Source organism: Prionailurus bengalensis, chromosome D3 (assembly GCF_016509475.1).
Source record: "Prionailurus bengalensis isolate Pbe53 chromosome D3, Fcat_Pben_1.1_paternal_pri, whole genome shotgun sequence".
NCBI lineage: Eukaryota > Metazoa > Chordata > Mammalia > Carnivora > Felidae > Prionailurus > Prionailurus bengalensis.
In genome coordinates, this window is record NC_057356.1 from 90,048,276 (window position 1) to 90,062,135 (window position 13,860).

Sequence of the window (13,860 nt, forward strand, 5' to 3'; positions counted from 1 at the left end):
TAGGAGGTAGCTGTGGGAGCAGAGGCGCAGCTCCCCTCCACATCTACAGGATTTCAGGAACTGGGAGCACACCAAAGTACTATGCACCGCGAGCAACCAACATTTTGAGGTCAGATGAGTGGTAGGTGAAAGGCCAGACCTCCAGGGATGGACACGGAAGGGTGTGGAGGTGGTAAATGAAGCACAGAGAGGCAGTTCTTTTTTCATTTTTATTTGTTATGTTTTTAATGGTTATTTTTGACAGAAAGAGAGAGAGAGCACAAGGCAGGGAGGGGCAGAGAGAGGGGGAGACACAGAAGCTGAAGCAGGTGCCAGACCCTGAGCTGTCAGCACGGAAACCAACGCGGGGCTTGAACCCATGAACGGCGAGATTGTGACCTGAGCCAGGGTTGGGTGCTTAACCGACTGAGCCCCCCGGGCGCCTCCTAGGGAAGGGGTTCTTGAAGTTCTGTGTGTAGAGGGAGTAGGAGCCAGGGACGGAGCTCCAGGGCGGGAGGCAGGGAAGAAGTTACCAATGGAGACACCAGTGGAGTTGTAAGAAAAGGACAAAGAGGAGGTTTCTGGAAGGAGGGCTGAGTGACAGGCAGGGTTGGGCTACAGAGACGTCAGCCCCTTGGGGAAGGGGCTGCTGGCCTCAGACAGAGCCATGTTGGAGGGACAGTTGGGGACTGAAATCAGCTTCAGAGGATGCAGGAAAGAACAGGAAATGAAGACGCGGGAGGTGCCCCACGCACTGTGACCGGGAAGTATCCACCCGAGTCCTGAGGGACAGCACGTGGGGTGTGTCCGACCACGTGATAGCTGCTGCCAGAGCTACCACAGGGGTAAGCACCTGTCTTCTCTCTTGCCTGCCTTCCAGGTGAAATGCCGAGATCAAGATTTTCATTCAGGAACCTTTGGTGGCATCCTCCATGAGCCAATGGCTGATTTGGTTGCACTTCTTGGTAATGTCTTATTTCATTTCGCTTTTTAATCACTGGGGAGCCTACTGGAATACAGTTCTGTTTGGTTCAGTGCATCTCTCCTCCCTTGGCTTCCAAGCCAGTTCTGAGTAAGGGTCGAGTAGAGGAAGAACCGTATTCCTAGCTTCCCCCGCTTTGGCTAAATGTTCCTTGGGCTTACTGAGTCCACATTACTTTTGTTCATGGACTGAAGCTCTTCCTCAATTCACCCCCTTTTCTTTTACTGGATATTGTGACGCAACTGGCCACGCTCGGGGTCACTAGCAGAGAGACCCTTCTGGAGAAGCATCCAGAGATGATGCCAAATACATCAGCACCACTTGGCTCCTTTCGTCCAGGTTGCTGTGGCCCCCAGTGGCACAAGGACTCCGCTGGGTCTGCTCGTGGCTGCCTGCCCCTGACCTTGCAGCGTGTCTGGGGTACGGAAGCGGAGGTCATGTGTACGTGTGTGTGTTTCCAGAGAGCCAGAGTGCCCACCCCGATCACCTTGATTCTTCCTGTATCTCTTGCTTATGTCGGCCTGCCCAGCATCCGGCTGGATGCCGGGAGTTCAAGGAAGCTTCATATTCAGGGGCCTCACTTGGATGAGCCCCTTTTGCAGGCTTGGCAGGGACTCTGTGCTTTTGTGTTCATAACTGGGTGTTCTTTTAAAAAAAGAGGTTCTCAGGGAAGCATCAGACCCCACAATACTTGGATCTGTCTTCACTTGGCACAAAGGGTACTTCTGTGAAAGCTTTACAACGTGTCCCTTTTGGGCCAGACATGTCCCAAAAAGCATGTCCGCTATGGGAGTCAGCTAGAAAAAGTCTCTTTTCTTCGTGTGTGGACACAGCGTCACCTCTGGCCCCCTGGCTTGTATCCCCTTGGCCTCGGCAGTCTCGAGAGGGCACCATCAGTCCACCTGCGCCATTAGGGTCTTCAGAACTGTTTTTACTTATAGAGTTTCTTGCTCATTCATTCCCCAAAGTAAATAATGAAATCTATCCATCTGTCATGTGTTATCTAGCTATGCTATCTGTCATTTATCTCCCATCTGTCTGTCCTGTCTGTCTTTTTTTTTTTTAAGTTTATTTATTTTGAGAGAGAGAGAGAGAGAGAGAGAGGGAGAAAGAGCTCATGAGAGGGGAGGGGCAGATGGGGTGTGGGAGAGGGAGAGAGAGAGAGAGAGAGAGAGAGAGAGAGAGAGAATCCCAAGCATGCTCCACACTGTCCACACAGAGCCCGATGTGGAGCTTGAACTGTGAGATCATCACTTGAACCGAAATCAAGAGTTGGACGCTTAACTGATTGAGCCACCCAGTGCCCCTGTTCTTTCTGTCTCTTTATCTATCATCTATCTATTCCTTTATGACCTTCTACTTTTCCTAAAATATAACTCTTAGACCATATCTCACATGCTTGAAAATATCAGGCGGAATACAACAATCCATTCTCTTTTAAAGTTTTTAAATTGTTTCCAGAAGAATTCACATAGCATGCAACTCGGTATTGTGGGGGGAAAAAGAGTTAATCTTCTGTTTTACCAGAGCTAATTTTCTTTTCCTTAAGAACAGCATCATCAAATCTTTATGGTACATTTCAATCCCCCCCAATCACGATTGCTGCATTGCATCCTCTTAGACTGTATGGTTTCACCCAGGCATAGAATTCCGTTTAGTCCTACAAATGCATATGGTTCCGTTAAGAACAATCCGATCAGGATCACGAACAGAATGAAAAGCACATGGTTTCACTTTCTTTTATTTTTGAGACAAATCAAATAATCCATAGTGAAGTGACTCTGGACTGGGTCTTCTCTATGGCTTTCATATGCTTTGTAGAAAGACCTGAAGGACATACGGTTGAACTGCAGCATTGATCAGATGACAAGCAGGGATTTTGCTTGCTGACCCCGGCAGCATCTTGGCTCCCGGGCTCTCCCTGAGGGCCGCTGCACGTTCGGATGTCAGGAAGAGCGGGTTCTGTTGGGTTCTCCCCCCTGCAGACTGGCAGGTGCCCTACACGTTAGTCAGGTGCTGCTGTGTGACCTTGTGCAAGTTCCTAATCTCTCTGTCCTCGCTCCTTGTCTGTGTGATCCCGGTAACCATGAGTGCTAATGAGTCACAAACGTGTGTTGAGTGCCAATGGTATGAAAGGCATGGAGTCTCCACCAGTGGGATACGGGGAGCTCCCCCTGGCCCCGGGAACACCGCAAGTTCCTGTTTTCAAAGAGGCTTAGAGTGGGGTGTACATGGGAGGTCGGAGGAGGTGGGGGTGGACATACTGTCTGCACAGAGCCCTCTGCTCCTGGGCATTCCTCTGTGGGCATTCCTACTCCCTGCCCTCACCTAAAAGCCACAAAGCAGGGAGGTCACCGGGTGCAGGGCGCTTTTACCAAATGTTAGATTCCAAGGGGCCTCCTGAGGATCAAGGATTACTGGATTTGCTTCCCGTTTGCCATTTTCAAAGGTGCCACCCTCCGCCTCCCCTGCGCTTCCAGACTGGGCTCCCGGCCGAGGCCCTCGTGGCTGCAGAAATCACATCCCATTCGGAGGATGGTGATGTCAAGTGGGAAATGAGGAGGGGGTGGGGAGATGAACTCTTGGCAAACGTCCTTTTTCTTGCCGACGCGTTCGGTGTTGGAGGACTGGGCAAAGACGCGGCGGGAACACGCCGTGTGGGGCAGAAGCACGGATGGCGCGCGTGGTGTCTTCCCTCCGGCCGGTCCTGCGGCGCCTGGAGGCCACCGCGTGCTGAGCCTCCCGTGAATCTCCCTGCTGGTGGGTGCGCGGGGCAGGGGGCGGGGGACTCGGGGGGGTGTCGGCTGTGCTCTGTCCTGCCAGCAGCTGGGACGGCTGTCCTGCATCCTGAGAAAACAGGCTCCGAGACTCGAAACCGCACCAGGCCCCGGCCAAGTGCAGTGAGCGTGAGGCAAGGCCCCTGCTCACGTCACAGCCTGATTTGCCAAGGACCCCTGACTCCCATCCCCACGGTGATGCCTGGCACGGCTGGCTGAGATGACAGCAACAATGTCCCGGTTCAGTGTCCCGTACGGACACTGAGCATCCTGCTGCTTGCGTGTCTCAGGTCTTCATTGTTTTGACCTTGACGTTTCGAACACCCATCTCTTCTCACCATCAAGACCGTGTCGGTCGCGTCCCACACAACCTGGCTGGCGCCCTGCCGGCTCCTGGGTGTCCGCTCCCCTTCACAGCTCTTTGCTCGTGGACCCTCAGGTGTTTCTTTCCCTGTGTCTTTCCAGCCGCATTACGGACGGGGTCTGTCTTTCGTGCACTTTTGCAGCTCTGTCCTTGCGTACAAGAGTGTCGGCAGATCTTTAGGGACGTGCCCCGAAGGGAGGACCTGGTGATTCCTGGTGGTGCTTTTAGGTTCGGTTTTGATTTTGGCGAGGGTGCAGAGGGTGGCCTGCTAACCAGTGACGGCCAGTCCCAATCCCTTGGCACCCAGCTTAGTTTTTAACTTCAATTTTATCAATCGGTTTGTATCACTTATTTCACACATGCTGTGCTGGGCTAAATGCGGCGAATCCCATAACACAGTAGCGCAGGGAGGTGGATAGGGGTCTGCAATACCATCCCCAGGGTGGCTGTGGAAGTTTGGGTGAGGTACACAGGGGACCCGGGGAGGGGCTAAGGAGGAGGTGGTCGAAAACCAGAACAGCGAAGACCTCCCTTCTCATTTTGCTGCCTTGATGCCCTCGAAACTTGGGGTCTTGCTTTCGAGGATGGCCTCAGAGTGCTGGGACACCTGTTACGTACCACCCTACCACTGGTCCTGTAGGTTTTGGTAGCCTGTTTGCCTTGGATCCCGTTGTGCCCGCAGACAGCCAGACCACCCGCTGGTCTGCTTGTGCCGGGTCACACTTGCTATTCAGCCTGTGTGGCCACAGATGGCACCATTGCTGACGAAAGCAGGGTCTTAACATATCCTCAGCGTCCCCAGCACTCCTCTGGTTCTTTGAGCACAGCGGGTGTCCCGTAACTGGGGGGACACACCGGTGCTCACAGAGCCTCCAGCCCCGAGCTTTGTCAAGTGTCAGCTTTAACAGGAAGACCTCAAGGTACAATGCACCACAGTAGCTTTTTGACATTGTCAAGTTACAATCTCATTACGCCTGTGGGGCATATGTTTTACGAAGTGTCTTCACTTGAATAAGAGTCCCTGCGTGGATCGAAGAGAAATTTCGATGTCCCGCATACATTTTTCACCATCTCCACTAGTCTACTTGCTGCTTTGAGAAGTATTTTTTCAAGGTAGTGAGCAGTGTTTTACTAAATCTACTTCCTCTGTAGATATTCATTGATGATTCCCCCCCCCCCCCTTCCTATGAATCCCCAAACTCTTTCAGAAATAACAGACTGGTATATCTGCCTATTCACTATGAACGCATTTGTAGTCATCATGTATGCCTCATAGACTTGATCTCAAGGATTTTATACTTTTGATTGAAGATGAGTACTTATTATATTATGGTTCTTATGGGGGGGAAGCTGAGAATGATGATTTTGGTTCCTCAGGAATGCTGTATAGACATACCCATACAAAGTTTTTAAATGATGAACATATATTACTTTTTAACTCAGCATAGATGAACATTTAAAAAACGAACCTTGTTTTTGATACAGAAGGTACAATTGAGGACCAGTGTCATGCAGCTAAGTCCTACCCAGTTACATGTACGCAGACCCCTGTATTTCCATCCCTGCACTGATGAGGTAGACATTAAAATGGGTCTGGCTCAGGCTGAGTCTGCCTGGAGACCAGCTCTGTCCTTTGGAGACGTGAGTGCTGCTAGCGGCTCTGCCCAGGGGGACCAGGGCCCGTCACAAGGCCCGCTGCGGCCACAGGAGTCACCCGGGCCCCCGCGCCCGGGCCGGAACCTCAGTGCACTCGTAAGCCCTCCCTGGCTTTGTTTCCCGTGTCCCTTGCAGGCAGCCTGGTGGACTCATCTGGTCATATTCTGATCCCTGGAATCTATGACCAAGTGGCTCCTCTTACGGAAGAAGAGAGAAAAATGTACAAAGCCATTGATCTGGACCTGGAGGAATACCGGCATAGCAGCCACGTTAAGAAATTTCTGTTTGACACCAAGGTATGCTCACAAGTTGATGGCTGATCTGAAAGAGGAATGACAGTAATAAATCATATTTTCCCAATTCCTGATTTACTGTGTTCTGCTCATCCACACATCTCAGAACTGAAAGCAGATGTTAATTCTGAGGCAGATTTTCACTTTCGTGGCCACTTACTTCCCTAAGGTCTAGATCAACCAGAAGTCTGTGTGGGGTCTGTCCAGCACTGGCCTCGGGCATGTAACCTTGGGGCAGCCACCCATCTCACAGACATGCTTTTCCAAATCAGTTTATTAGACCCAATGTGTTCAGCTGTCTGCACTTCCTGTCTGCTTAAAGATTGGGAAGAGTCTGATCATTCCAGTTCCAAGACCCCCAGTTGTTCATTTTAACAGACAAAATCAAGAGCCCTGGGGGCTAATCTGTGAGTTACTACATTGCTGCCTCAGTGTAAGTAAACCAGAGCCCAAAGCATTCATTTCTGACAAATTTGGATGGTTTCTTTCCCCTTCTCCTTCTTATTCTTTTTAAAACCTTTGCTGCTCTGGTGTGTGGTGGCTGGGGGACCTGCCAGGAGAAGGGGAACCCTGTTGAACAGACGTGATAGAGTTTGTTACCGTGAAGTATATCTCTTCCCTCAGACCAGCTCCGCCTTGGTCACAGCAGCAAAGAAAACTGGCTCAACCATACGCAGAGTCCTTTGAAGCCTTCTGAAAAAAGAAAATGCTTTTACTACACAACTTATCATCGTGATGATTGGGGGTAGAAATTCATAATCAAGCCCCAAATTCTGAAAGGGCCCCTTTGCCATCTATTAACTTGAGTGCGCGAGCGACGAGGGGCCCTCATCGGTGGAGCGGCTCGGTCAGCCAGAGGCAGCAGAGTGTCTCAGGTCTGGAGGGGAGATCCCACTTGTCTGGCTAGTCCAGACACATCTGAGGAAGGTGATAATTAGCTTGTCACAAACAGTGCTAGAGATACACATAAATCGGCGATACAAGCGATACAATTGAACAGTTTTCCTTGAGCTTCTTTAATTTAGTAAAATGATTTTATTTTAATTCAGGAGGAAATTCTAATGCACCTATGGAGGTACCCATCGCTGTCAATCCACGGGATTGAGGGTGCATTTGATGAGCCTGGAGCTAAAACCGTCATCCCTGGCCGAGTTATCGGAAAATTTTCAATCCGTCTGGTCCCTCACATGAATACGTCTGTGGTGGAAAAACAGGTGACAGATGTGCATTGGCCCATTTCTGAGGGCCGCCTCCCACGGCTTAGTGGGCTATTCAGTTGTTGGCACTGACGTATCATTTTTTCCCAACATAAAAGGGATTGTAACACACGTCAAGAAACCAATATAATTTTTGTTTGGTGAAATCTCTTTCTGTAATTGTGTGCAATTACAGTAGTCAGACAAATAACCGTTTGGGGTTGGAGTGATGGGAAATATTTTTACGTTAAACAGTTGACAGAAAGGCAAGATTGGTTCACACACAGACGGAAAAGCTGATTGCCTACGGCCGGATGGAGCCGGAAATGCTCAAGCCCGTAGTTAGTTTGCCCGTTGGTGTCTGGAATCAGTACTCTGAAAGCAGCCGTTTTAATGAAAATGTTATCTGGAAGGAGTTACATGTCCGAATTATCAACCTATCATCAGTTTACCTCCAGTTCAACAGAAAGTAGGCTCTGGATAGATGAGCTCCAAGAATACCTCTTCCCAAGTCTCTCTCATTGACCTCTTTTATTGTCTTCTTAGCACTAATTACATCCCAAAATACCCGCCTTCCCAGTCTCTGTCCCTGTTTTTTCCCCTCCCTCCTTCTCTTTTTGGATGTATTGTTTCTCTTTCTCAGGAGATACGAATCCCCTCGAGGGCAGGCCTGTCTTCCTCTTGCTCACAGCTGTGTTCCCAGCACCTAGGACAGTTCCTGCCACATGACAGGCAGTCAATAGATGTTTGTTGAAGGAATGAATGGGAGGGATATTTCAGAGTATAGTTTTTCTTGGGAGAATTTCCATTGTGGCAACTGGAATGGAGCCCAGGGGACAGAGAAGGACTCTGATCAAATGCTCTTTAATAGCTTAGCTCAGAATTGCCCCCACTTTCCAGAAATTTCCAAATGCATAATGTTCCCACAATAGTCACTAAGGTACTGACGAGTTAAAAAGGAGGGATATTCAAATTGAGAAGTTGTATTGTTTCCTAATTACCAAAATTCATAATAACCAGGCGTCGGAAGTCTGACACTGTGGTCAGGATGGGCGGGCGGAGGGCTGAGGACTGCAGGGTCCTGAGACAAGTGTTTCTGTAACCACTGAAGCTCTCTGTCCCTGAGGCCCCTCTGCAAGAATGAAGGCAAAATCACAGCACTGGAATTTGTCAGTCTGGGATGAAAAATTGCTATATAGTCACTGCGTGTGAGAATAACTTGACATGTTCTCTTACAAATGAAAATGTTCCTTTTCAGGTGAAGCAGCATCTTGAACATATATTCTCCAAAAGAAATAGTTCCAACCAGATGACTGTTTCTATGACACTGGGACTACAGCCGTGGATGGCAAATATTAAAGATAATCAGTATCTTGCGGCCAAAAGAGCCATCAAAACAGGTTAGACTTGCGATACCTCGAGTTGCCAGTTTACCGTGGGACCAGGTGTGGTGCCTGGTGGGGCAGTGGAGAAGGCAGCACATTCCAAATTTCACTCCGGCCCTCCTTTCCACCAAGGCCACGTCGCTGAGTGCCATCTGTGCACAGGGCTCTTCATACACACTGTCCCACCGCCCCTACCAACAGCCTCCCCTGGTTCATAAAGTCTGGAGGACATTAAGGAATTTGCTGAAGGGCACTGAGCTGGGAGCGGCAAGGCCAGGATTAGGGTTTATGTCTGGAAGCCTGAATTTGGGGCAAAATGGTGGACTTGAGAGCCTCTGATACTTACGGAAGTGATGGCCAACATATAAAAATGTCCTTTAAAGGGCACAGCTGAATTTGCGTGAAAGTAAAGGAACTCTGGGGTTTAAAAATGAGGAAGGAGCTAAAATTTCATGGAGGGAGCAAGCTTACAGTGGGCCGCCCTGTGGGGATTTTCTTTTCTTCATCTTCTTTCTTTAAATTAAATTAATGAATTAATTTATTTAGAGAGACCATGAGCAGGGGAGGGGCAGAGAGAGAGGGAGAGACAGAATCCCAGGAGGGCTCTGTGCTGTCAGGGCAGAGCCCAACATGGGGCTCTAGCTCACGAACTGTGAGATCATAACCTGTGCCGAAACCAAGAGTCGAACGCTTAACTGGCTGAGCCCCCCAGGCTCCCCAGGATTCACTCTTCTTGGTCACAGGGAGGGGTGCGTTTTCATGGCCTTAGGCCAGCACAAGGTGGAGAACAGGAAACGAGACCCACTACTTGAAGGTAGGGCCTTCCCCAAGAGCCAGGCTCACCCTGGAGGGGTCTAACTGTGGGCCCATCCTCACGATATTTGGGTCTTCAAATTCCACTCTCTGTGAGGTCCATAGATGCAAACGGCTCCAAGGCCACGTGGGATTTCCACAGAGGTGCTTCCTGGGGATGAGATCATTGGACAAAGTTACCAAACACATAAACTCAGTTCCAGCCTATCTGACTCTAAAACCAGTGGTCTTTTTTTATTGCCACTCTGCTTGTCCAAGGGTAGAGAAGACAGCAGAGCTGTACTTGGGATTTTCTCGCTGGTCCCTATTTTGATGGCACATACTTCAAGTCCTGGGCCGGATCGTGCGGTTGGTGAGCACGGGACACGTGCCTGGGCCCTGGCTGCCTGGGCGGGGAGAAGGAATACCTAGTCTCTTTGGCTCCTGACACTGCCCACAACTGCAAAGTAGGGGAATCTCTGAAAAGCAGGGGGATTTTCAGAGTCTCCCCAAAAGCCGAGTGGGAAAACACTGACACGTGTTTGTATGGACCTGTGGGCGTTATATCCTGGGTGAGGCCTCAGGCCAGGCCCCACAGTAGTCAGAGCTGAGCTGGACTCCGAGGTTCAGACCACCCGGGAACAGTGACGCTTTACCAGGGTTATCCGTACCAAGGACAGGGACATTACAAATTGGAGGACAGGGGCGCCTGAGTGGCTCAGTTGGTTCAGGATCCGACTCTTGATTTCACCTCAGGTCATGATCTCACGACTGTGAGTTTGAGCCCTGCGTCCTATTCCACACTGGATGTGGAGCCTGCTTGGGACCCTCTTTTCGCTCTCCCTCCCTCTCGAAATAAATAAATAAAATTAAGGTCAATTCCGCTTTCACCACTGTCTATTTAAAAAATATAGTAAAAGTAAAACCATAAAAATTAGAGGGCAGGTCCGAGGACAGTCTGAGACTTAGAGCCAGAGTTGTCTACGCAATCATTCCTGCTGCTCCGGCTTCACAGGGTGTTCCCACCAAACTGTGGAAACCAGGAAGAGAGAAAGAAGAGTCAGGAAGGTAAGTGCCCTGCCAGCTGAGGAGAGATGTGGGATTGAAATGTCCAGGTCAGCAGTAAAGACCTGAAATACTCTCGCAGGAACGCATAAGGCACCTTTTGGTTTACTTGTGTGTACAGCCAGTTCTCCTAGCAAAGTACATCACCTGGACTCACATTCACACCTCGCTCTGTGGATAAAGAACATGTGGCATGTTATCTTTTGTGTCTTTATTTTGCATCTCCCCTCCGTCACTGGCAACTTGTGCCCTAGCCTCGACGGTTTCAACTCATGGCTCTAGACCCTAGGATATCCATGAAAACTATTCCATGGGCTACCTTGACAGCTGAGCACAAAAACAACAACATTCAGGTGACACTTGAATACAGCTATTTATTTATATATTGCTTATAAAACCAAAGAAGTCCCGCTTTCCAAATATTTAATTCATGAAGCAACCATAAAAGTAGGTACATTGTTTTGCAATACTCTTGCCAGAAATGCATGACCTCTTCCAATCATGAGAAAATATCAGACAAACCCAGATGAGGTTACAAAACAACTGATCAGTACTCTTCAAGAGGATCAAGGTCATGAAAGAGAAGGGAAGACTGAGAAAGTGTCACAGACCAGAGGAGAGTTAAGAAGCAGTTAGGATTCTGGATTGGATCCTGGAATAGAAAAAGGGAAAGATTGGTGAAATTCAAATAGGTCTGAATTGAGTGAATAATATTATTCCAATACTAATTTCTTATTCTTTATAACTTACTGGTATAAGATGTTAACTGATACAAGATGTTAACATTACAGAAAGCAAAGTGAGGAACATATGGGAACTCTGTACTATTTTTGCAACTTTTCTATAAAATTTACAATTCAAAATAAAAATTTTATTTAAAAAGTTTTTCTTAAACATTTATTCATTTTTGAGGGGGTGGGCAGAAGATCAGAAGCAGGCCCTGAGCTGACAGCAGAGAGCCCGATGTGGGGCTTGAACTCATAAACTGAGATCATGACCTGAGCTGAAGTTGGACGCTCAGCAGACTGAGCCACCCAGGTGTCCCTAAAAGGTTTTTTTTTTTCCCCAAGTAAGTAATTGTAAAGAAGGCAACCACGGTTTTCTTCTTGCCTCTAGTGACTATTTTAGAATATAAACTGCATGATATCAAGAAGCTTACTTAACCCAGGCACCAAATTTAATGGTTAAATACAAAAGAAAAAGAAAAAAGAAAAGAGAAAGCAAACACTGCATTTGAGAAGATCGCTAGGGGTAGTGTTGTCATTATTTTATTCGAATGCCTTCTTTCCTGTGTTTCAGTATTTGGAACAGAGCCAGACATGACCCGGGATGGCTCAACCATACCGATTGCCAGAATATTCCAGGATATCATCCAAAAGAGTGTGATGATGCTCCCGCTGGGTGCTGTTGATGATGGGGAACACTCTCAGAATGAGAAAATCAACAGGTTAGCGGATTCCTCAGAGGGGCCAGTCCTTCACCACACAAACCCCAAGTCTCCACATGGTAACCCTCTGTCGTGCTACATACTGGCGATCGAATTTCCATCACCAAACCTTCCTATTTACATTGTAGGCTACTTTGCCCTGTCATTTGCATGGAAATAACAATGTTTCTCTTTGTTTCTTCTTTTGTTAGGTGGAACTACATAGAAGGATCCAAGTTATTTGCTGCCTTTTTCCTAGAGATGGCTAAGCTTCATTTGTAATGACAGGAACCTTCCAGCTTAGAGCTGACCTACTGACAGATACCCTCTCCTGCAGCCCTGCATAGGGGTAGGATCTAAATATCCAGAGAATTTCCATCCAGGAAATAATGTCTTCCCTCCCATTTAAAATATCTTCCGACATTTGGGCCAGTAATAAAACATTTTAAAGGCACAGATATTGGAAATGGTGTACCATCCCAGTGGCACACCTTTCTGAAGTCACAGCTACCTGCAACATCTCCCTAAGGCCAGCTGTAGGAGCCCCGGGAGGAGACTCACTCTTTCCTTGGAGCACAAGGACAGTTCTTCCACTGGACTCTCCCTGGCACTTCGATGGGCCTGATCACTCCAGTGTGCTTTTAGGTTCTGGCGGTGCTCATGACATACTCATTCCGTGTTTCTATCACCCTTTCCTTTACCACACATTCCTTTTGTTAGTAAAACTGTTGGTCCCACCACTGGCGACCATGACTTCCCTGTGGGTTCATTTGTAGAGGAGTAACTAGAGTGTGATGCCCTCTTAACCTTTTGCTTCTCCTTCGTTTATTTTGCCTTGCTTCTTGGAAAGTCCTGAAACAGAAATGGTCAGTAGTTGCATCCTTATGCCATTTGGGATTCCCGTTGTGAAGATGAGTACTTTTTCCATTTCAAGGCTCTTTACCTCTTCTAGGATTCATGCCAACCAACCACCTCTCCTGCACCTTCTTCTTTCTTCCTGCCCCGTCCCCCCAGACATCCCTGCACACGTAGAGTCACCACAGGAGAATCAATCCTGATAGAATTTCCCTCCCCCCGCTGGAATTTTACTCAGTGACTACATCTAAATTGCTCAAAGCTTTTAATAGCATCGGTTTTAGATAGAGAATGAATCTAATCAGCCCTGACATCAGTAACACATTCTAAATTTAAAGCCATCAGCTAATGCTGCATTTAGTAATCATTTTAGTTAACCGTCTTGTTTGCCTTGATTGCATTTGATGGTGTAAACAAACAAACAAAAAGAATGTGATTTTTCTACAGTTGAGTGTATATAAACAAATCAATTCAATCTTTATAAATTCATTACTTAAATGACATTAATGGAGAAGAATTTAAGAGTTTATTAAGAATGTTTCTCCTAGGATTCCAAATAAAATCAAAGCATAATACATTTAATCTCTTTGTGGGTTTTTGAAATATCAGTTTTAAAAGTTGCAGCATCATATCTAAAAGGGCTGCACCATAGGCTAGTGATTCAGCTTCTCGTCATAGAAATGGGACACCACACGAGGTGTCAGCTTCATGGGGGCATCTATATGAATGATCTGCTTTTCTTCTGATGGTAGCGAACATCGATTCCTATTTGTAGAGTATGGACAGGTGTTTGATACACTTTATTGTTAAGCTTGGTTCATGCTTGCCAGATTATGTTGAATCATGTGACGTTTTGGATTTTGCAGGGCCTACCTGATGTATTTGGCAGAGTTCCCAAGAACTAATTGCAAGAGGTTTAGGACACCAATTTATACTATTAAAAGGGTATTCATATTAGTCAATGAACAAAAGCTGGCTGTAAAGTAAATTCAAGCACTTCTGAGCAATGTAACATCACTCAGTGTATTGGCCTGGAGACCTGTGTGAGCGTGCGTTGCATGGTGCGAGAGCCTTGTCGGTGACACGTTTT

At 47.7% G+C, this 13,860-nt stretch overlaps 1 protein-coding gene across 1 annotated transcript in view; it reads left to right on the forward strand.

The window, feature by feature from the left end:
• The window catches only part of CNDP1 (carnosine dipeptidase 1), a 29,224-nt gene extending 15,877 nt beyond the window's left edge, over window positions 1–13,347 (forward strand). The window contains exons 7-12 of the mRNA XM_043559093.1: window positions 860–944; window positions 5,894–6,054; window positions 7,101–7,265; window positions 8,506–8,647; window positions 11,789–11,936; window positions 12,128–13,347. Coding sequence (XP_043415028.1) covers window positions 860–944; window positions 5,894–6,054; window positions 7,101–7,265; window positions 8,506–8,647; window positions 11,789–11,936; window positions 12,128–12,197 — 771 coding nt within the window. The 3' untranslated portion in view covers window positions 12,198–13,347. The remainder of the gene's footprint in view (window positions 1–859; window positions 945–5,893; window positions 6,055–7,100; window positions 7,266–8,505; window positions 8,648–11,788; window positions 11,937–12,127) is intronic.
• Window positions 13,348–13,860: the final 513 nt, after the last annotated feature.